This window comes from Felis catus, chromosome A3, assembly GCF_018350175.1.
Source record: "Felis catus isolate Fca126 chromosome A3, F.catus_Fca126_mat1.0, whole genome shotgun sequence".
Taxonomy (NCBI): Eukaryota; Metazoa; Chordata; class Mammalia; order Carnivora; family Felidae; genus Felis; species Felis catus.
The window spans coordinates 116,922,472-116,944,123 of NC_058370.1; the positions used below are offsets into that span (position 1 = coordinate 116,922,472).

At 39.0% G+C, this 21,652-nt stretch overlaps 1 protein-coding gene across 8 annotated transcripts in view; it reads right to left on the minus strand.

Annotated features, from left to right (window-relative positions):
- Window positions 1-3,951: 3,951 nt before the first annotated feature.
- The window catches only part of CLIP4 (CAP-Gly domain containing linker protein family member 4), an 81,556-nt gene continuing 63,855 nt past the window's right edge, over window positions 3,952-21,652 (minus strand). For all 8 annotated transcript variants that reach the window (XM_045054737.1, XM_045054736.1, XM_023251983.2 and 5 more), the window contains 3 exons: window positions 17,921-17,985; window positions 11,286-11,358; window positions 3,952-6,122 (listed from right to left, as the gene is read on the minus strand). In XM_045054737.1, coding sequence (XP_044910672.1) covers window positions 5,801-6,122; window positions 11,286-11,358; window positions 17,921-17,985 — 460 coding nt within the window. In that variant the 3' untranslated portion in view covers window positions 3,952-5,800. The remainder of the gene's footprint in view (window positions 6,123-11,285; window positions 11,359-17,920; window positions 17,986-21,652) is intronic.

The following is a 21,652-nucleotide window of genomic DNA, read 5'->3' on the forward strand; positions in this document are numbered from 1 at the left end:
ATCCCAGTAAGCCAAATTACGTTTAGTCTTTATACAGAAGCGGACCAGAAAGAAGTTTATAGTCTCAGTTCTGTTTATTCTTTCTATTCAAAGATCTCTTTAGCAAACCATAAAATTAGCGAAGAAAGTTAATCGGGTGGTTTCCTGAAAGAAAGCAGCAGGACTATGAGAATCACGTCCATTTAACAACCTTCACGCCTTCGGCACCACACCACTCACTTCCCTTAATGTCTGTTACAACTGCAGACTTATTGGCAAAGTAAAATCATAAAACTTATCTTTGGAAGGTTCTCTTTTGCCACACCCGATATTTCACGATAGGTCTGATGCACTTCCTGTCCACTGCCAATTTGCACCTCCCGCTCTCCACTCCCAGAGCCACAGAACAAAGCCCAGAATAAGCCACAAGTTTGGGACCAGGAGGTGTCTGTGGAGTCAGACGGTCCTAAACGAGGATAATGGGAGTCCGCTCTCCCAATTACAGAGGATTGGACAGAATCCCTCTTCTCAGGTTTATAGACACACCTACTGTTACTGGATAGCAAGTCTTTGAAACTTGTTGCAGATAATATGTCTTCATAGTGCGTCTAGAAATAGGGAATCTCCAAAGAGAGCTAGTTCAAATGTCCCACCAAAAGATGAAATTGTGAAGACTGCAGGCAAATTTTCTACATCTTAGTACCTCTACTCCTTGAGAGAAAAAAAAATTAACACTTTTGCATTATTTCAAATAATATTTGTACAGTATCTCACAGCTCTCAGAAGAAATAGAATAATGTTAAAGGCAGATTCTTTTTGCACGCATATGCACCAATAAGCAGCTGGTCAAGTTTCATACAAGACAGGAGCCTAGTGCACAGTATCGCACTGGACTCTCCTTGGTCACACACCGGGCAGTGTGAAGTGAGGCCTCCCGAAACTCCAGGCGACTTCTTTATTCCCTAAACTCTATTCCCTTCAAGAAAGGGGCAGGAGGATTTGAGAAAATCACAATCCTTCGAACTGATACATATAATCTATTGGAATTCTTATTAGAAATTCACTTTCACTAGCAGGGTCAGTAAAGGCGGCTGGCGTTTTTCACTTTACTCTTCTCTGTTATCTGTAATGCAAAATTCACTTTCCCTGCCATCGATATGGGACTTTTTGTGGCTATTAGGATTCATTTTAAAATCCATCTTAGGATATTTTTTTCCAAAGATATTGGAGAGTAACACCTCTCCTTCATAACGAGAACTGTCAGGGGCAGCCAATGTCAGTAGCCCTGCGTACTGAGATTTAAGCTGAATCTCAGAAGTCATATTAAACAAGAATAAAAAGAATGCTTGAAGCTTTGTGTATCATTTTAACATGATTCATTTCTCTGCCAGTCTGGTCTGTTATGTGAAGAGTAATTAGTTCAGTCCTGAAGAAGGTAAGTCTAGTTCGAGGAAAGCCAGCCTCAATTCTGTTGGGCTGGAGCTCAAAGAACTGAAGCTCTAGGAGATTGGCTCGGGCCAATGAGGACACAGCATCTGGGTACTGACACCCCCTACGCTCCAGAAATGAGTAAAATTCAAATCCAGTGCAGTCCAAGTAGATTTCTGAGACCATTTAACTTCACCTATCCAATTCAAACGACTCTGACAACATAGCCAACCCTGAGACCAAACTCCTCCAGAGCTGTGCACGTGGGTCAATACCCTCAATATCTACAGAAGCAGCACACCGGTCTGTTCATTTAGGATTTTAAAGCTGAATTTAAGCCAGGTTCGTGAGCACTTTTTAAATGACACTAGTGGTCTTTAGGAACATTTTATTTTAAGCTAGCGCCTAATTTTTTACTAACCTAATTCAGAACTTCCTGCCCCCCTCAGCACCACTGCGAGCACCCCACTGCCCTGTCTGAACCGTAGAGTATGTGATGAAAATGTTGAAGCTTGCTGCTGCTTCAGCATTAAGATTCCACCCACTTGAGACATTCCAAAGGAACAAGAGGAGAAAAGGTTCCCACACCTCTTGGTGTTCTCCTCGAGGGAGAGGCCGTAGGCAGAAAATCAGCTTCATTTCTACCGAGCACAATGAAAATACAGTCTCTTGGGTAACATGTGCCCATCAACCCCAATTCTTTTCCCCTCCTGCGAAAAGGAGCATTAGCAAAAATTTTGGTAGAGGAAATTCTTTTTGCCTATGCGAAAGTATCGTGTTCTGCTTATCACGAAACCTTAACGTGTCCGATTTAACTCGTTCAGCCTACACACAAGCCTCATTAGGAAAGTCCGTCGAATGTTCAAGCGGCTTTATGTGTGACACTGGAAATAAGGGCCTATGTAGCAAGGGAGATTATTACTAAAAATATATGTGATGATGTGAGTTTTGTATTAACTACTGTATTTGTATTATAAGTATAGTGAAAAAAAAAATGGCATGAAGAAAAATAAAAAAATTCTCCCCCTGGCTTGCAATGTGGTGATACCTATTATGTCTCTGAGTCAATCATTTAGATAAAAATTGTCAAGTGAGTAGTTACAATTATTAGATCTATTTCTCAATTAAGAAGGATTCTTAATACATTGGGTCTGTAGCCATAGGTCAGTGCGGCTTAAATGATACTATCACGTATTCTAAATGGTCCGAAACGAAACCCTGGAGTAAAAACGTTTGGCAGCACGGACCAACATCGGGCACACTCGGCATCACACCATACATGCTACTCCATCCTCTGACTTGCCATCCTATCAAACTAGAAATTCAAAGCCCCTTCCTGCCCCAGGGAAAACACACAGGCTGGTGCCTCAGGGGACCCTGTTGCTGTGCCCTCCCCTTCTCCTACCCAGCACCTGCCATCTTTCTATCCTCTGTGGGTCACTGTTGTGGGGGAAAGTTGGACTACCGTGACTCTAACCTCTCTTGTCCTCTTTCCTTCCTTCCCCAGCACAATTACCTGTTCCACGGCTGGGTCTCTCGAGGCCACCTGTCTGAAGTCAGCTAGATAACATCTCCACTTTGAACCGTCGATGGCCTTCATTGCCTCTGTTCATTCAACAAGCATTCACTGAGCATCCACCAGGCGCCAAGCATTACTCCAGGTGTCAGGGATAGAGCAATGAACCAGTCAAAATCCACCCCTCCATCTAGTCAGGGAAGAGAGAAATAATGCTAAGCAGAAAGTTGAGCATGACCAAGGATGGCAAATGCTGAGGAGAAAAATAAAACACGAGAGGGGCATATGCAGTTTTGGAGAGGAGGGCACAAGGCACTCAGAACAAGACTGCCACGTCTCCAAGTTCAGAGTCCGCAAACGTCTGCATCCAAACACTTTTAAGCACTTAAAAACTATTCCCACCAAATTACCCTAAAATGAAAAATAAAGTTTTTTAGAAGAATGTAGGTAATTATTTATATGTTTTTTAAATCTAAGTTCAAAATATTCTATCCTACCCTAAATAAACAAATGAAATCCCACCGGTACAAAAGAAAGTTAAGCAATTTTAGAAAACTGTAGAAACCCTTTTCTTCTTTTAAATGGCTCTCTGTCCTTCAAAACGATACAGCAGGAGGGTGGATAAAAACACAACTTTACTTGCTTAGTAGAAAGCATGATACTTTAAAAAAAATTTTTTTTATTGTGTTTATTTTGAGAGAGAGAGAGACAGAGACAGAGTGTGAGCGGGAGAGGGGTGGAGAGAGAGGGAGACACAGAATCCGAAGCAGGCTCCAGGCTCTGAGCTGTCTGCACAGGGCCTGACGCAGGCTCGAACCCACAAGCCATGAGATCATGACCTGAACCGAAGTCACATGCTCAAGTGCCTGAGCCACCCAGGTGCCCCAAAAGCCTGATACTTTTGAAGACACTAGAAGGATGGGACAAATCCAAGTCACAGTGGTACGAAAACAAGCAAAGGATGAACCCGTGTGCTCTGAATCACCAAGAGAAGGGGCTGTGCGGGTCGGGTAAATGACAAGATAACATTCCAAAACCGAAACAGCTTCCCTTTTTATTAATGCTCAAGAAGTGAACTGTGAATGACAGTTAATCAGCAAAACACAAATGAAAACACCTAATCTGTATGTATAGTATATGTAAACATACACATTATATGGATTTAATAATCCTAATCTAAATATGAGAACAACCGTTTCCCTGACCTTAGTGTTGGCATTACTGTTTCTAACTTAGGGTGTTTCATATTTAACAGGAAGAATTATGGACACCCAAGTTCAGAGTAGTCATGATTTTCATATTAAGGTATAAATAGAGTTTTAAAGAAATAAGCTGTATAATAAAATAAGTTTACTTCTGAATTGCAATACAGGCATTTTCTTTAATCAATAAAAATATTCCTTGATTATAAAGCAGCCATACTTTGCAAATGTATATCAGGAAAATAGCTCTGGCAATATTTGAAATACCACACTTTTAAAAAGGCAGCAAAGCAACAGAATTTAGCTTTTAAATAGTATATTGCAAAATAGTTCAACGTATTATTTCTAAGCACAAAGCGAGCTCCATTCTAAAGAATACTTTTAATCTTATAAACTTTTCCAATATTTCCATGTAGTTTAAAGTCTAAATATCTACAATAAAAGATAAATCTTTATACACATAGGACATAAACGTCAATACATATCCACGACACAAACGTTTTCCATTATATCACTCTATTTTGAAGGCTAGTTTGTTAACATGTGCTCAAAAAGAAATACAAAAACCTGATACAGGGCTGTAATAGGCTGAATTCTGCAATGACTGAAAATATAAAAACAGCAGTGATAGCAAACACAACACCAGTTTTATGAACAGAACCAAAAAACATCGAGAAATCATAAACATTTAAATGAATAACTATTATATGCTTCATAACACATCTTAATTTACTCTCTTCTCTTAAATATAATTTTTTCTAAATGTTTTTCATATCCCAGGAAAGAATAATGGCAAATTCTCCACAAAGATGAAAGTGCATTACGTTTTAAAAGTGCTTCGTGTGTGTGTTTTATTATAGATATGTCCAATAAGGAATTAGACAAGTATGTGCAAAAAATTCCAATTGCGACTTGAATTCATAGATCTAATGATGGGTTTTTTGTAGTTCATCCACATGAGGCAGTTGCCAATACATAAGAAAAATCTGTGATTACACGCTTTGTATAGAGGAAAGGTAGGAAAGGAGACCCCCTGTTCATCAGCCGGTTAGAGACCCTGGGTGAGGAAAGAAGAACTCTGTATCTGGCAAAGGCTGAGAGGCCCACCACCTCCAGGGCTCTAGCAGATCTCTGGATGTGGCCTTCCTGGAAGGGCAAATCAGTTCAACAAAAAATAGGAAAACTACACTAATCACAGAGCTACTATTCTCTCATTGTCCTTCTTAGTACGGAAAGAAAATCTCCAAAAACACTTGACAGAGAAAGGCCAGGTGAATGTCAAATGTTAACCAAAGCCTGTGAAAACCCTCACAACTATGGCATATGGAAAATCCGGGATTATGTGCAAAAGCCAAAGAGTAAACACCGTCAGTCGGTTACCTAACGGCACCCATTTTTTCCCGAAGTCTCAGAATGCTCTTGGGTCTAAAGTTTCAAAAGCTTCTAAAAATGCTTATTTTGAACTTGTTTTAAATGAATCGTGATGCCCACGGCTCAGACAGCTTTTTAAAGGGGTCTCTCCGAATTGTTAGAATGGTTCCTAGGAAGATAGCTCTACTTCCAAATCTAGAACAATGGCTAGATAACTGAACCATTTGCTGTGGACTCTTTATCCTATGTACGTACGTGAGCTCATTTAATACTTCAGCAGTATTAGTATTTAGTATTTAATACTTCAACAGCTCTCATCCACAAGCTTTGACCCGTTTATTCCCCGGTAGGTTACTCTGCTCGGCCTAACTAAGACTCCGTGGTTCGGCTTACAGGTGAAATAGCGCTTGTCTCCCACCGCTCCGTCATTCTTCCCCTTGGCGCTTCGAAGCTCCAGTCCCAGCCAAATCCCTGATGCAAAGTCCGTGGGGCCCACGTACCTAACGGTCCCCATCTCATTGGAGCTCGTGAGGAGGACCTGGGAGCCCTCGTGCAGCTTCACGCTCCCTTCCACGCCGCCCGTGGTGGGGGCCCCGCTCCAGCTGCGGCGCAGCGCGGGTTTCCATCTGTGCAAAGGGGGGAGCAGGGGAGAGCGTCAGTACGCAAGCGCAAGCGGTGCGCGCACTCGGCCGCACGCTGTCACGTTCCTCCTTCCCGCCCCAGGGTCCCAATCCAATCACAAGCTGCTTTTATTCTAAGTAGCAATATGAGGATATACTTTTGTTCAACAGTTAAAATGGTCTTCTCTTGGCTATTTTAATACTACCCTAAACTGAATTGAAGATTTCACTAGTCGGGGCTCCTGGGTGGCTCAGTCAACATCCGACTTAGGCTCAGGTCATGATCTCACAGTTTGCGAGTTTGAGCCCCACATCAGGCTCTGCTCTGTGCTGACAGCTCAGAGCCTGGAGCCTCCTTCGGATTCTGTCTCCCTCTCTTTCTGCCCCTGCCTCGCTCGCTCTCTCAAAAATAAATAAACATTAAAAAATATTTAATAAAAAAAGATTTCACTAGCAATTTCTAAATATACATACACACACACATATATACTTTCTATAAAATAGCAACTAGAAAAAATACACTTATAACCTATTTAACTGCTATCAATTATCAAAGCCAAAAAAAAAAAAAAAAAAAGAACCTAACATTAGCACTGTAGTAAATTAAAATGACCTTTTATTCACTTTTTAAACATTTATTTACCTGAAAACAATGTTTAAAAACTGCTATTCTATAACTTTATAAAATAAATGTATATATATCTTCTATGAATGAACTCCGGTCACACCAAAGGGTTTACCACCCTCCCTGCCACTAACAGTAAGGAGGGTCTTAGCTTCCGGGAGGAGGACTCCTCTCCTTTTCTCTATAAAACATGATTTAAAATGTGCTGCCTCGCAGCACCCGCCCCTGAGCTGCCCTGATAACAAAACTACTGCGCACCCACACAGGGAACTCAGCCAGGCCTCGGGCCAGTACCGCCCCAGATCTTCCTCTCTGTCACCGGGAAATAACTGACCTGAAACTCACTCACAGTGCAAATGCCACTAAGGTCTTGTTCCCTGTGACCTGAGGCCTCTCCAAACGGTTTTCCTGAAACCAGCACCAGCGGGGCCTTGCATGCTCAGTCTGCTACCACCTCTCTTTCAAAGCAAACCCTTCTTCCGCCCCCACAGCAGAGACCACGCAGAACCCGCTACCAAAACCGCACAGTGCCTGACTGTGAACAGAGGCTGGGTCCTACCTATTCTCTGTTGTATTTCACGGTCTATAGTTTCTAATATACTATCACACACAACGTCTCATTTCCTCCCATTAACCACTCTGTAAGAAAGGGAGGGCACTCAGATTTTACAGGTAAGAAAACTCAAGTCCAAAGACTTGTCCCAAGCCACACTTGCCACTACGTGATAGAATCCTGATTAGAAAACACAATGGAAAAAGTATTCTTTATCATGCCAACTGCACAAATAACAATGATAAAATTAACAAAGAATACATAGTGCCTGTTAGAAAAAGTATAAACCTTTACTGAAGAACATACAAAAGATAAACGAAAGAGCTTTGTTCCTGGAGAGCAACACGTATGTGTTGATTCTACCCAAATTCCCTCCCAGAGGGACACTGTCTGCAACCACACACAGTCACTCCACAGTCCACACAAAAATGACGCTATCACTTGCTGAGCGCCCACTGCGTGCCAGACACTTCCCATTCCTGATCTCATCCAACCCCACCCAACCACTGACCTTGAGACGATCTCCCTTCGAATGGAGGAGAAATCTGAGGCTCAAAAAAATCAAGCTATTTGCTTAATTAATGATGGTGAAGAGGAGAGGTGGGGCTCACGTGCAAGTTGGTCCAGGCACCAAGGCCAGGCTCTTACAACCACGAATGGGTGCTGATAATTAAGACAAAATTGAAAACTAACACAGCAAAGATTTATAGAGCTGTCATGTTAAATTCTAAAGTTACAATAATATAAACAATGTGGCTCTGGCAGAAGAATGTACTTTTTATATGACACAGAAAAGAAACCTTAGAAAAACACACATAATTTTTTTTCTTATGTGATTAAAAAGGAAAACTTCACATCAGTGGGACAGGAGTGAACATTCAGCTAGGGGTGTTGTAAAAGTCATCTTGGGGAAAAAGAATATGATTCCTACTACTCACTGTATATTAAAATAAATTCCAAATAAATTAAAGAGCTAAATACGTAAGTTAGAAAATAGAGAACTACAAGAAGATAAAAATGGATATTTACCTGAACACACACAAACACGGGTGGGAAGGGGAGGAAACAAATACATGTATATAAAGTTTGGCATCTACTATTAGTTAAATTCTGATTTTTTAAATTAATCTGTATGCCATAAAAATGTTTCCATATCACAGGACAGTCTTTAAGACCTTACAAAAGCCACACTAAGGAAATCTGTTAAAGAATGGGGGATTTATTAGGGGAAAAAGCTTTCAAAGGGTATGTAGAGTATGATTTGTCCATCTTTGTTTAAAATTCAGATACATGCTTTAGAAAAAAAAATTGGGAAAGTATACACCAAATGGGAGTAATAATCTCATCTAGGTGATAAAATTCTAGATGATCTTTATCTGCACTTAGCTTTTTATAATTTTTCAAATGTACAGTCAACTTTCATAATCAAAAAGGTTTTAAAAGAAAGAAGGAATACATGAAATCAAGATCTAAACCAAAATTCATGGTTTGGATAAAGACTAAACATTCTAAGAAGAATGATTTGATTCAACTTATGTCAAAGTTCTAAAAGCTCCGGGAAGTGCAAAACTTAGAATTACAGTACATTTCAGAGCTCTGTTTACTCATTCAAAAACATTAATTGACCACGTATGAAATGACAGGCCCAGGCTTGGGTTCTAGGATTTGTGAATAATCAGTAAACAGTTATAAATACTGCAATAAAGACTGTGTATGGTGCAGAAGGAGCAGAAAAGAGAAAGAACTCTATCCTCCCTTAAGGGCCAGGGAACATACTTGAGTGAGGAAGAGACACGTAGGCCTCACTTATGAGGAAGTCGCCATGAGAACGAAGTCAGGAGAAACAGGAGCTGTGCCTGCTGGCAGGACTTTAGATGCTGTGCTAGTGAACGTGGACTTCATTCTGGGTTTGAGAACTGAGCAGCTTCAAGGGGCGGGCAGAAAATGCAAACAGATGATATGGAAATAATGGAACACGCAGCAAACCGGATTATGGGAGTTCTGCCTAAAGATATTCACGTGTGAGCTGACCGCATAAACCGTGTCAAAAGGCTGGATTCCACAGACAGGACGTGCTGTGGTAACACAGAGAGGGGCCGAAAGAAGCTGGCAAGGACAGGAATGAGTGACAGAAGAGAGACAGATGCAGGCTGGACGCGTCATGACTACCAGGTCACTGTGGTGCCGGTTCACATCCCAAGCCGCCTTTCCCTCTACCCCCATTCTTGGGGTAGAGAATTCTGAAGACAGAAGAATTGCTTCGACCTTCTCTCCATCACTCTGTCCTCTGAATGAAATGCATTCATCACTGTCACTCAGTAAACGACACAGAAAAACAGATCCTGTTCCCTTTCCTCACTTCCTCTCTCATGTGGGGCAGGCATGTCCTTTGCCCGAATCCTTCATGTTTTCTCCCCAGGAATGTTCGTCACCTCTACATTTTCCAGGTTTCTTCTGAAGTATCATTTATGTCCATATGAATGAACAAGAAAATGGTAGTGCATGGGGAATCTCAATAAACTCATTTTTCAACCCACAGTCTTCAGAATACATCGTGCTTCCAGCCTAATAACACACAACACCCGACCAACTCTGTGCCCACAGAAGGTCATCCGTCGCTCTAATCTTCCCCTACCCCAAGATCAGAGACGGGGCTCCTAGTAACACCCAAAGTTTTTCTTTTGTTCCTTAGAAGAGCAACCACCAGATATTTTAGTCATGTACTCTATAAGCAAAAATAAATTATTTTAAAAATTGATTTTATACCCTTAATGAAAGTGTATTTCTTTCTCTTTTTTTTTTAAACAGGCGCTAGTCTCAATCTGTACAAAGTATCAGTAAAGCTTCATTTCTTTTTATTTTTATAGAAAACAAAGAGAGGTACGAATGCTCTCCCCTCATGTCAGACATTATCTGGTGTGTACCCATACCTGCTGCGTAAGCCCGCGGTTCAGATTTCCCCTCGTTCCCTCGCTTCCCTGGACACTGTGCTCTCCAACCCCCGGCACTGCCATTCTCAAAATTGGCGAAGGTTTTATGGAAAGAAAAAAAACAGAAACCCTGGCCACCTCTGCTAAACAATACCTAGCAGTGTCGTGGGACAATCAAGGTTGGCAAGTGACATCTGCAATCCTTGTGACACCCCCTGTAACTTCTCACCAGATTATTACATAAACTGCCTGCTTGGTGCTCAGTTCACTGCCACATTCCAGTGCCTGAGCACCATTTCTAGTGGCTTCCAGAGCACCACACCCAAGCAAGATTGCGCACTTCCCTACTCACTCAGACCATTTTCCTTTCCCCACCCCACCCTGACCCCACCCCAATACATACACAGCCCGGGCCATTAGTCTTTAGATTAATTGGAAGAATTAAAAAAAAAAAAAAAAAAAAAGAACTCCTTAACCCATTCAATCTAGAAGAGGCTTATATTCCTCTAAAAGAAAAAAAGTTCCCAAAAGTGTCAGAAAAATATTCAGGAGAGTAAAGTGGGTCTGAAGGAAATAAATAGAAATGAAAAAGGAAAAAAAGATTCTATAAAGAAACAAAAACAAAAAAAAACCATTTTGAGCAGTATACTCTACTAGAGGAAGTAGGAGTATTTTTTAAAATAGCAGTAAGATCACTTTATGCAGAAAGACCTGACATTTCTTTCCTGTGTTGCCAAAAATATTAACTCAAGTCTCTAAGTAAGCAGTTTAAAATCAATCCACCCTATGATAACACAAAATATAAATTCCTCTAAGTCTTATTAACAGTACTAAACCCCTCTGAAAATAAATGCAGTATACCACTCTCAGTCACTAGTGACATTTTTAATTGAGCTTGTGAGGGTGGGAGGGAGGACTCTCCTCAATACACTCACACCTTTTCTCCTAAGTGCTAAAATTCTACCGAGCAATGTAAAAGATACAAAATCTATTTTCTTTCTTCACAGAATCCTGTCATGTTCATCTTGAAAAGTGTTTTTCTAAATCTTCTTAATACTCACTTGGCAAAAGCATTTCTTCTGTTAATCTCTTTCTGGGAAGAAGCAGAAGTCGTACTGAAACTTCTCCTAAAACCTAAATGTCAAAGTTAAGGTCAAAGAGGAAAGATAAATCACAAATTTGCAGTCCTCATTAAAAGTTATCTTTTATCATTCCTTCTACAGGTCTTCTAGTCTACCCAATGTTTCTTCGGGAAAGCAAAGAAAATAAGTACATACAGAATATAACAGTGGTTTAGATTTTTTTGATGAATTTTTATCTTACCTTTCTCATCAAACTATGCATATTTGTATCAATAAGTTAAGATCATGACATTACATTTGGAGGTTTCTATTATAAAATTTCTTGAAAACCAAATAAAACTGTATAATGATAAAGCTGAATCTTTTTACTCAAATATTTATCATCTTGATAAATCACATAAAGGATAAAATGGTTTAAAAACACTATCACTAAATATATTCCATTTATAAAATACTGAACAAATTTCAGAGTTTACGATTCTTGGCATCCCTAATGACAGAATTATTAAAAAAAAAAAGATTTCATGAAATGTACATTTTTAAAAAGATGTTTTTAAAAAAATGTAAGATTTCCAGTTCTGGAAAGCTATGGCAAGCAGATGTGCTGAATGAATCTCTCAACTGAAGCGAGTATAATTTTAAACAACTGTACTTAAAATATATATATATATTATTGAGCTGATACAAAGGCAAATTTCAGGGAGACCAACAACCAGAGAGCACATGAGAAGTAACCAAGCACCAAAGCAATCTATCACCTTGTGCCACAGGATTGCCACTAACTTCTAGAGAATTTTGGCTTCTGCCTTACTGGCTGCACCAGAGACGGGAAAGGGCATAAAGCCCAGGGCCTAAGAAGATGGGGATTCTAATGCTAGACTCTCTGTTAAAACGTGGATCCCAACCAGCTCACCCTCAGTGTAAGGTTAAACGAGAAACAAAATGAAATACCATTCTGACAAAGATAAAACAAACACTTGTGTCAACCTTAATGCTCAGAAAGCAGCAAAATTTCCTTCCTTCAAAATCTGTGATAAGCCAAATTTTATCTGTGTAATAAAAAGAAAAACTGCAAGGACTGTAAATTAAAGTAGTCCCGGGTTGTCAATGCCTCCAGGAGTAACTGGCAGAAGAACACACAATCTTCTCTGGAGGCATGAACCCAGGCTTCAAAGAATTCCTGTACATTAAATTCTGAGTAAAATAAGCACCTCACAATAATAAATCACAAAACTCACAAGTAAAGAAAGTACCATAAGCTAGATTCACAGAACCAGATGCAGAATCAGACACATGAAAACTTCAGATATGAAACTACTTAACATAAAAGATAACAATATTTCAAATGTTTAAAGAGATAAAAGAAAAAACATGGGGAAATAACAAGCAAAAATAAGTGACAACAAAACAGTTGTGAATAGGAAACAAGAAATGCAAATTTTGTAACTAAAAACTTTGTGGGTGGATTAAACAGCATAATAAACATGGTTGAAGAAAGAATCAGGAAACATGAAGACAGAGCTGAAGTTGTCTAGAATGCAGTCCAGAGAGACTAAAATGTGAAAAATATGAAAGAGGCATGGGAAAGTCTACCACACTACTCATCAGAGCTTCCAAAGGAGATAATAAAGAGGTAGAAGGAAGAAATATTTTTTAAGTATGCAGACAAGAGTTCTACAGAATTTATCAAAGATAGTAATTCCCAGATCCAGGAAGACCCATGATAGCAAACAGGATGAAAAGAAATCTCCCTCTAGACACGTCATAGTGAAACCGTACAACACAAAGGAAACAGAGAAGATCTTTAACAGCAATCAAAAAGAAAGACAAATTACCTACAACAGTATACATTAGATAGACTCACAGACTTCACAAAAAAAGTGACAGAAGATAGAAAATAGTAAAATTATACTGTCAATGTGCAACGAGAAAACATCTCTCAAACTCAAATTTTCACCAATTTTTACTTTTACCCAATAAAACTATTATTAGAAAAGACAAAAACATGAGAGACAGAGACTTTCTAAAAGAAATTTCAAAAAATATACACGTGGTAGGAGTGGAATATCCCAAGTTAAAGTTCTGAAGATTAATGACACTGGTAAATACATGAGCAAATTAAATATTGGTTATTAATTATACTAAAAAACCCATTATATATAGGGGTCCCTGGGTAGCTCAGTTGGTTAAGCATCTGGCTCTTGATTTTGGCTCAGGCCATGATCTCATAGTTTGCAGATGGAACCCCACATAGGGCTCCACACTGAGCGTGGATTCTCATCTCCACACTCTGTCGCTCCCCCATTTGCTCTCTTTCTCTCTCAAAATAAACTTTAAAAAAGCTATTACAATAATGCAAAATTTGGGGAGGAAATCAAATAGATGAATAACTCAGTTTCTAAGGATTCTCTGTCATTTGGGAAAGAGTACATATAATGCTTAACTGTAGACTTTGCTAGGTATGTATGTCAAAGCACCTATAGTAATTACTAAGAAGTATGTTCACAACTTTCATTCAAGTACAGAATGGAATGAAAAAAAAAGGACAGAGATGTAACTAGAATAAAGTCAAGAAAGAAAAACAAGTATAAAAATTGAAAAAATTGAAAACAGCATAAATAAATCCAAATATATGAGTATTTACAATAAATGTAATTAGGTGAAACTCTCAGGTTAAAAGGAAAACATTGTCAAACCATATTTTTTTAACAAGTGAAATCCAACCATATTCTATTTAGAAAGTATTCCAAAAGCATAGGATGTAGAAAAGTTATAAGACAACTAATAGAAAAGCAATTATTTGACCAAAAGAAAGCTGATATAATGTAAAAAGAATTATTTAAAAAGCAATACAATTTACATTAACACCAAAAAAATGAAATATTTAGGTATAAATCTAATAAAACACTTACAAAATCTATAAGAGGAATATTATAAAACTCTAATGAAAAAAAACAAATAAGATCTAAATAAATGGATTCAATGTTCATGGATAGGAAGTCTCAATATTGTTAAGATGATAGTTCTTCTCAGTGTGATCTATATAATTAATGCAATCCCAATCAAAATCTCAACAAATTGTTTTGTGGATATCAACTAATTGGAAAGTTTATATGGAGAGGCAAAAGGCACAGTATAACCAGCAAAAGGCACAGTATAACCAGCATAATGTTGCAGGAGAAGACCATGAAGACTGACACTACTAAACTTGATGAATTACTATAAAGCTACATTAATTAAGACAACGTGGTATTAGTGAAAGATAACAGGTCAGTGGAACAGAAGAGACAGCCCAGAAATAGACTCACACAGTCAACTGATCTTTGACAAAAGAGCAGAGGCAATTCAATGGGAGAAAGGATAGACTTTTTATTTTTTTTTTTTAATTTTTTTTTTCAACGTTTATTTATTTTTGGGACAGAGAGAGACAGAGCATGAACGGGGGAGGGGCAGAGAGAGAGGGAGACACAGAATCGGAAACAGGCTCCAGGCTCTGAGCCATCAGCCCAGAGCCCGACGCAGGGCTCAAACTCACGGACCATGAGATCGTGACCTGGCTGAAGTCGGACGCTTAACCAACTACGCCACCCAGGCGCCCCAAAGGATAGACTTTTTAACGAACAGTCCTAAAATATACAAAAAAAAAAGAATCCAGACAGACTTCACACCTTTCACAAAAACTAACTCCATGTATCATAGATCTACATGGGAAACACAAAACTATAAAACTCCTAAAAAGATAACACAGGAGAAAATCAGGATGAACTTGAGTTTAACAATGACATTTCACATACAACACCAAAAGCATAATCCATGAAAAAAAATGTTAAGTTGGACTTTACTAAAACTAAAAACTTCTACCCTGGTGTAGACTGTTAAGACAATGAAAAGACAAGCCACAGACTAGAGAAAAGATATGCAAAACACATTCTAATAAAGGTCTAGCATTCAAAATACACAAAGAACTCTTAAAACTCAACAGTAAGAAAACAATGAACACAATTTATAAATGAGCAGAAGACCAGAATGAACAATTCACCAAAGAAAATATACAGATTGTGGGAATGCAAGCTGGTGCAGCCACTCTGGAAAACAGTATGGAGGTTCCTCAAAAAACTAAAACTAGAACTACCCTATGACCCAGCAATTGCACTACTAGGCATTTATCCAAGGGATACAGGTATGGTGTTTCGAAGGGACACATGCACCCCCATGTTTACAGCAGCACTATCAACAATAGCCAAAGTATGGAAAGAGCCCAAATGTCCACCGATGGATGAACAGATAAAGAAGATGTGGTATATATATACACAATGGAGTATGACTCGGCAATCAAAAAGAATGAAATCTTGCCATTTGCAACTACGTGGATGGAACTGGAGGGTATTACGCTAAGTGAAATTAGTCAGAGAAAGACAAAAATCGCATGACTTCACTCATATGAGGACTTTAAGAGACAAAACAGATGAACATAAGGGAAGGGAAACAAAAATAATATAAAACCAGGGAGGGGGAGAAAACATAAGAGACTCTTAAATATGGAGAACAGAGGGTTACTGGAGGGTTTGTGGGAGGGCGGATGGGATAAATGGGTAAGGGGCATTAAGGAATCTACTCCTGAAATCATTGTTGCACTATATGCTAAATAATTTGGATGTAAATTTTTAAAAAATAAAATAAAAAAAAGAAAATATACAGATGGCAAATATATGCAAGTATCCTCAACTGTGTTATTATCAGCTGAACTGTGTCGTCAGCTGAATTGTGCCCCTGCCTCCAAATTCATATGTTGGAATCCTAATCCCCAGGACCTCAGAATGTGACTGTGTTTGGAGACCAGGCCTTTAAAATGTCAATTAAGTTAAAATCAGGTCACACAGGTCAGCCCTAATCCATGACTGGTGTCCTTATAAAAAGAGATTAAGACACAGACACATATGGAGGAAGACTATGCTAAGACATGGGAGGAAACCACCATCTACGAGGCACGGCATGAGCCTTAGAAGAAACCAACTCTGTGAACAGCTTGATTTTGCCTCCAGAATTTTGAGAAAAACGGATTTGTTGAAGCCACACTGTCTGTGGTACTTTGTTATGCTAGTCCTAGCAAACTAATACATCATACACCACCAGGGAACTTCAGATGGAAACAATGAGGTACTACTCCACACCTATTATAATGGGGAAAATCCATAAGCCATAAAATTAATCTCAACAAATTTTTAAGGACTGGTATTATACAAATCACTCTTTCACAGATGGCTATCCTATGGAAAAAAATGAAATTAGGCCCTTACCATACACAAAATTCCAGGTGAACTGACAAATATGAAAGGCAAAAATACAAAACTTTTAGAAAGCAGTACAGGAAAATATCTGTGTGAGGTCTGTTCCAGGAAAAGGTTTTCTTTCTTTTTTTGTTTTTTAATTTTTAACGTTTATTTATTTCTGGAGACAGAGAGAGACAGAGCATGAGCAGGGGAGGGGCAGAGAGAGACGGAGACACAGAATCTGAAGCAGGCTCCAGGCTCTGAGCTGTCAGCACGGAGCCCAATGTGGGGCTTGAACTCACCGTGATCATGATCTGAGCCGAAGCCAGTTGCTTAACTGACTGAGCCATCCAAATGCCCTCAGAAAAAGATTTCTTAAGATAAAACATGAAAACATAATGGCTTCCTATTTTGACTACTTAAAATTTAAATATTTCTGTTTATCAAAAGACACCAGACAGGCAAGCAAGGTATTCGCGACACACAAAACTAGCAAAATATTAGTGTCCGAGGTATAGAAAGAAACCTACAAATGAATAAGATAAACCAACCAAAAGAAAAAGGGGCAAGAGACTTGAACAGTTACGTCACAAAAGAGGAAATGCAAATGGCTCGTGAACATGAGGCTCGACCTCATCTGTAATCTGGAAAATGCAAGTTAAAACCACGAGATGCAGCTTAAATCCATCAGATGGGTGAAGAGTTCTAACTCAAGCAGGACTAGTGTTGGGGAGGTAAAGAGCAGCAGGGGCTGTCATCCCTGCTCATGAGCATGTGCTCTGCCAACAGTCCAGCACTGCCCAGGGAGGGTGAAGATATGGACAGACCACACCTGGCCATCCTAGGGAAACGTTTGCAAATGTGTACAATGGTCTAGTTTGTAACAGTAAAAAAAAAAAAAAACCAAAAACGGACATAACACAAATATCCATCAAATATAGAATAACTACTATGTTTCAGTGGGACACTAACAAAATAGCCAATGACAATCAAATACATATGTATTTCCTAATATATATTATTTATTAATACATCTATATATGGGTGATAAAGATATAAAGTAAGTCAAGGGAATAATGAACATAAAGTTCAAGACTCATAACCTGAAGACAAAGTATATGAAAAGGGAGGCAGAGGAGGCTGGGGACACTCAGAGGCCCCCCCCACCCAGTACAGGTCATCTTCACCTAGCAGACAGGTAAAAGATGTTTGCTTTATCATTACAGTAACTGTATGAATACATTTATATGCCCTTTTGTATACACAAATACTTCACAATAAAAAATTTTCAATAAATAAAAGCAAAGGAACAACGATTAGGAACATAAAATTGTGTAAACTTACCAGGATAAGAATGATTCTGTTTATTCGAGGAAATTTCCGAAAGGGTGTCCAGGGAGTCTGTTACCCTGTGAATAAAACAAGTACTGTAAGCCTCATTAGAAGAAACAGCAGGTCTTCAGATTTAAGACTGGCGCTCAAGTGAGGTTTTCACAACAACAGTTATTTCTTAGCTCACTATTCAACAAACATGCATTGGGTATCTATCAGAAGTCAGAAAGGAACTTCAAGCTAGCATCAGATACAGGCAGTAATAAAATACAAGAGCCCCTTGTTGTTTAAGGATGGTTAATGAAGAAAAAGATGACTTAAGGTGAATTCACTTACAACAGAGACCTGACTTTATTTCTCTGGAACTTTATCTTCAAAGATGAAACTAAATAATATGGAAATAAATTTGTCTTATATTAAATTTAACAAATGTTCAGTTAGAATTGTAAAAACATCACATTTTTAAACTGAAAATCAAATACTGACTCAGTCTGTGTACGTATGTGATTTTCTGATAAAACTGCACAACCAAACACAATTCAACGTCTTTTACTTTCTATTTGACCCCAAGCACAACCACAAAGGTAACTTTCCTGACAGGACTGTATTTTTTGAAATTCAAATCATTCTTTATTTTTTTAAAAGCCAATCCTAATAGTCTCGTTTTCTTTCAGTTGTTTACTGACTTAACCCACAAAGCCTTCTTTCTGTCAATCACTTCTTCCAGGACACTTGGTCACCATCAAGAAATCCTGCAACTCTCACAATTTTTGCACTTCCACCTTGCAATTCACATGCATCATTTTTACTTGACATACACACTACAGCAATCAGTGAGAGATTGCTGAACGCAAAGACTATGACTTGATGAAGAGGACGGATAATCAGGTGGTGATGGGTAGTTGAGAAGAACTTAATTCTAAAAGCGATCAGTTCATTAATAATAAGTACCTATAATGGTGAGAACTAAGAATAAGAAAATACTGTGATGAGGAAGACCACTTGGACAAAAAACAGGGAGGTAGGCAGAGAGAGCAGATCAGATCTAGTCAGTAAGTTTTCTTAGAATTTCTGCAAAGAAATAGGTTGATTTATATGTTAATGGAAGAAAAGGTATTAACTAAATGAAAGCTGGGTGACAGTAGAAAGCTATTGAAGCACAGGAAATAACATGTGCAGAGATTCTCAGACAGGAGGCACATTCTTTTTAACGCAAAGCAGGGGGAAAGAGCCAGCTACAATCTGGGAAGAGTGAAATTGTGATTGGTCGCCACTTCATTAAGACTGTCCTCAAGCAGTGCCTAGTTTAAAATTCTTTCCTCTTGGAGATCAGTGGTATCTTTAAAGAGCTCCAAAGCTGGTTTAAATTAGAAATTCCTCAAAATCAGGGACCATGTCTGTTTTATTTGCTTATAGAATGCCTAGCACAGCACAAAGTGCTAAAAGACACTTAATAGTATTCGATGATGATGAATGAGACAATCAGAAGATGACAGGAAGACAGCTGGATCGAGACAGCAGTTCATTTAGAGAGAGAGCCCTGTATCTTTTAAGAGGGGGCTGCTTTTAAATGAATCACCTTAAAGACGACCAAATAGAAGGCAAGGAAGAAAAAAAGGTAAAAACCGTATGTTCTATAAACAAAGCAAGAAAAAGAACACGAACATGAGAGAGACAGTGTCTTCACAATATAAAAGGGGGAAAAAACTGTCATAGCAAAAGAAAAACACTGCCCTAGATTTGGTCAGTATCTACTGTGCCCAAAATATGCCCAATCATGTCCTCTGGGCAATCAAATATAAATGGAGAACCCCGGTCCTCAGGACTAGGAGACAAAACTTGTAAGAGACTGTAGCAATGTGTTAATGGAGATTTGTCCAAAGTAATAAGAGAACCCAGAAGACTGGGGACTCAGCATGGATCTTACCCTAAATGAATCATAAATAAGACATCAGTCCTGAAGAAAGGCACCAACTCTCTCTTACTCATCACAGGGTACTGGTTAAGAACACACATTCTGATATTAAACTACCTGGGTTCAAATTCCCACTTGAAAGCTGTGCACACTTGCCTACTAGTTCCCTGTGCCTTCATCTCCCCACCTGTGAGACAGGGGCATTACAGTACCTGACCCACAGGGAGCTGCAAAGGAGTGAATGATACATGAGGAGCTCTAAACCGTGCCGACCCGATGATAGAAGTACTGTTCACTGGCTAGTATCTCTTTTTCTTTATGTATAAGGCACATACCAAAAAACAGCAAACTACCTAAAAGCAAGGGCTTAGGAGAAACAACAACAAAATAATAAACCCAGGCTGAGTCCAGCTCCCTCATTAACTAGTGTAGGAGAGACCAAAATGAGCCACTACCAAACATGCTGCTCTGCCATAAGGATTATTTTGAACTAAAGACATTTGAGAATCGACGAATGCGGGAAGAGGCTTTCTCTGAACTCCCCTTATCTGCCTAAAACAGGTGCTCCAAAGAGAAGGACTCTGCCCTCCCCAAGTTACATCAAGCAGGGAAGACAGACTGGCATCCCAGAGGAGGAGACGGGAAGTTAACGCCACACCCAGAGAGACGCTGTCGCCAACTATCTCACCTCCCACCCATTTTCCTAAGGGCCCGTTATCTTTCCAGAAAACCAGCTGCCCTCCCTTCAGAGGCCTTTCTCCCAGTAAGATGGTCTATAAGCTCTCCAATCTCACCACTCCTTTGGGTATTCGCTTCTTTCTGTGGTGCCCAGGTGCTGGCAAATTTAAATGTAATAAATTTGTATGCCTTTTCTCCTGTTAATCTATCTGCTGTCAATCTAGTTCACAGACACCCTATCCCACCCCCCACTCAGCTACTGACCCTAAGAGGATAGAGGAAACTTTCTGCTTCCCTACACTATATGACTTTAGCTAAGTCACTTTCTCCCTGAAACTTCTCTTCATTGGCAAAATAAAATAACCATAATACCTTACAACTCACTGGATTTGAAATATGCGTCTAAAATACACTGTACAGAGCACACCATTTACTAAATGCTCAATAAATTTTTGTCACAGTTACTGTTATTTTCCAGATTGCTTGACCAAATACTTATTAGGATCAAATGAAACAACATTTAATTGAAGTTACTTCATAAACTGCAAAGCATTATATATGTTCAATACTCTGTCATAAATAATAAGAAAAAAATTGTATCAGATACATCAAAGAAGGAAATTAATACAAAAATTGCATGTAGCTATTAAGAGAAACAAAGTGAAGGGGAAAACAGACATAAAAGCGGTAAGATGTGCCAGGAGGCAGTCACACAGTCTAGCTAGAAGGGAACTAGATGGGACTCTCGGGATGCGATGGCCGATCCATTCTCATGAACGTGATCACACCATAGATGTTATTTCCTATTTAAAGATTAGTATCCCATTTCCCATCTACTGAGAAGCACGCCAAGCCAACTTCTTTCAGCACATAAGTCATTTCCCATAATGGTACCTGGAATTTCACAAGAACTTGTTTCTGCTCAACTTAATTTTTTAAAGCCAGAGTGAGCAGCTACAAAAGTGTACCATCTTAAGGAGAAACACTGAGGAGGTATATTATATATAAATCCTTAAAGCTTCACTTCCCCCAAAGATCTACTGCCTATCTATTTTTGAAAACTAAAGAAATCAGAGGAAAAAGCCATTTTGGTTCCATTAGGTTTGTAGGAGAATGAATGGGGTGCCTGCTGGCAGGAAATTTAATGTAGT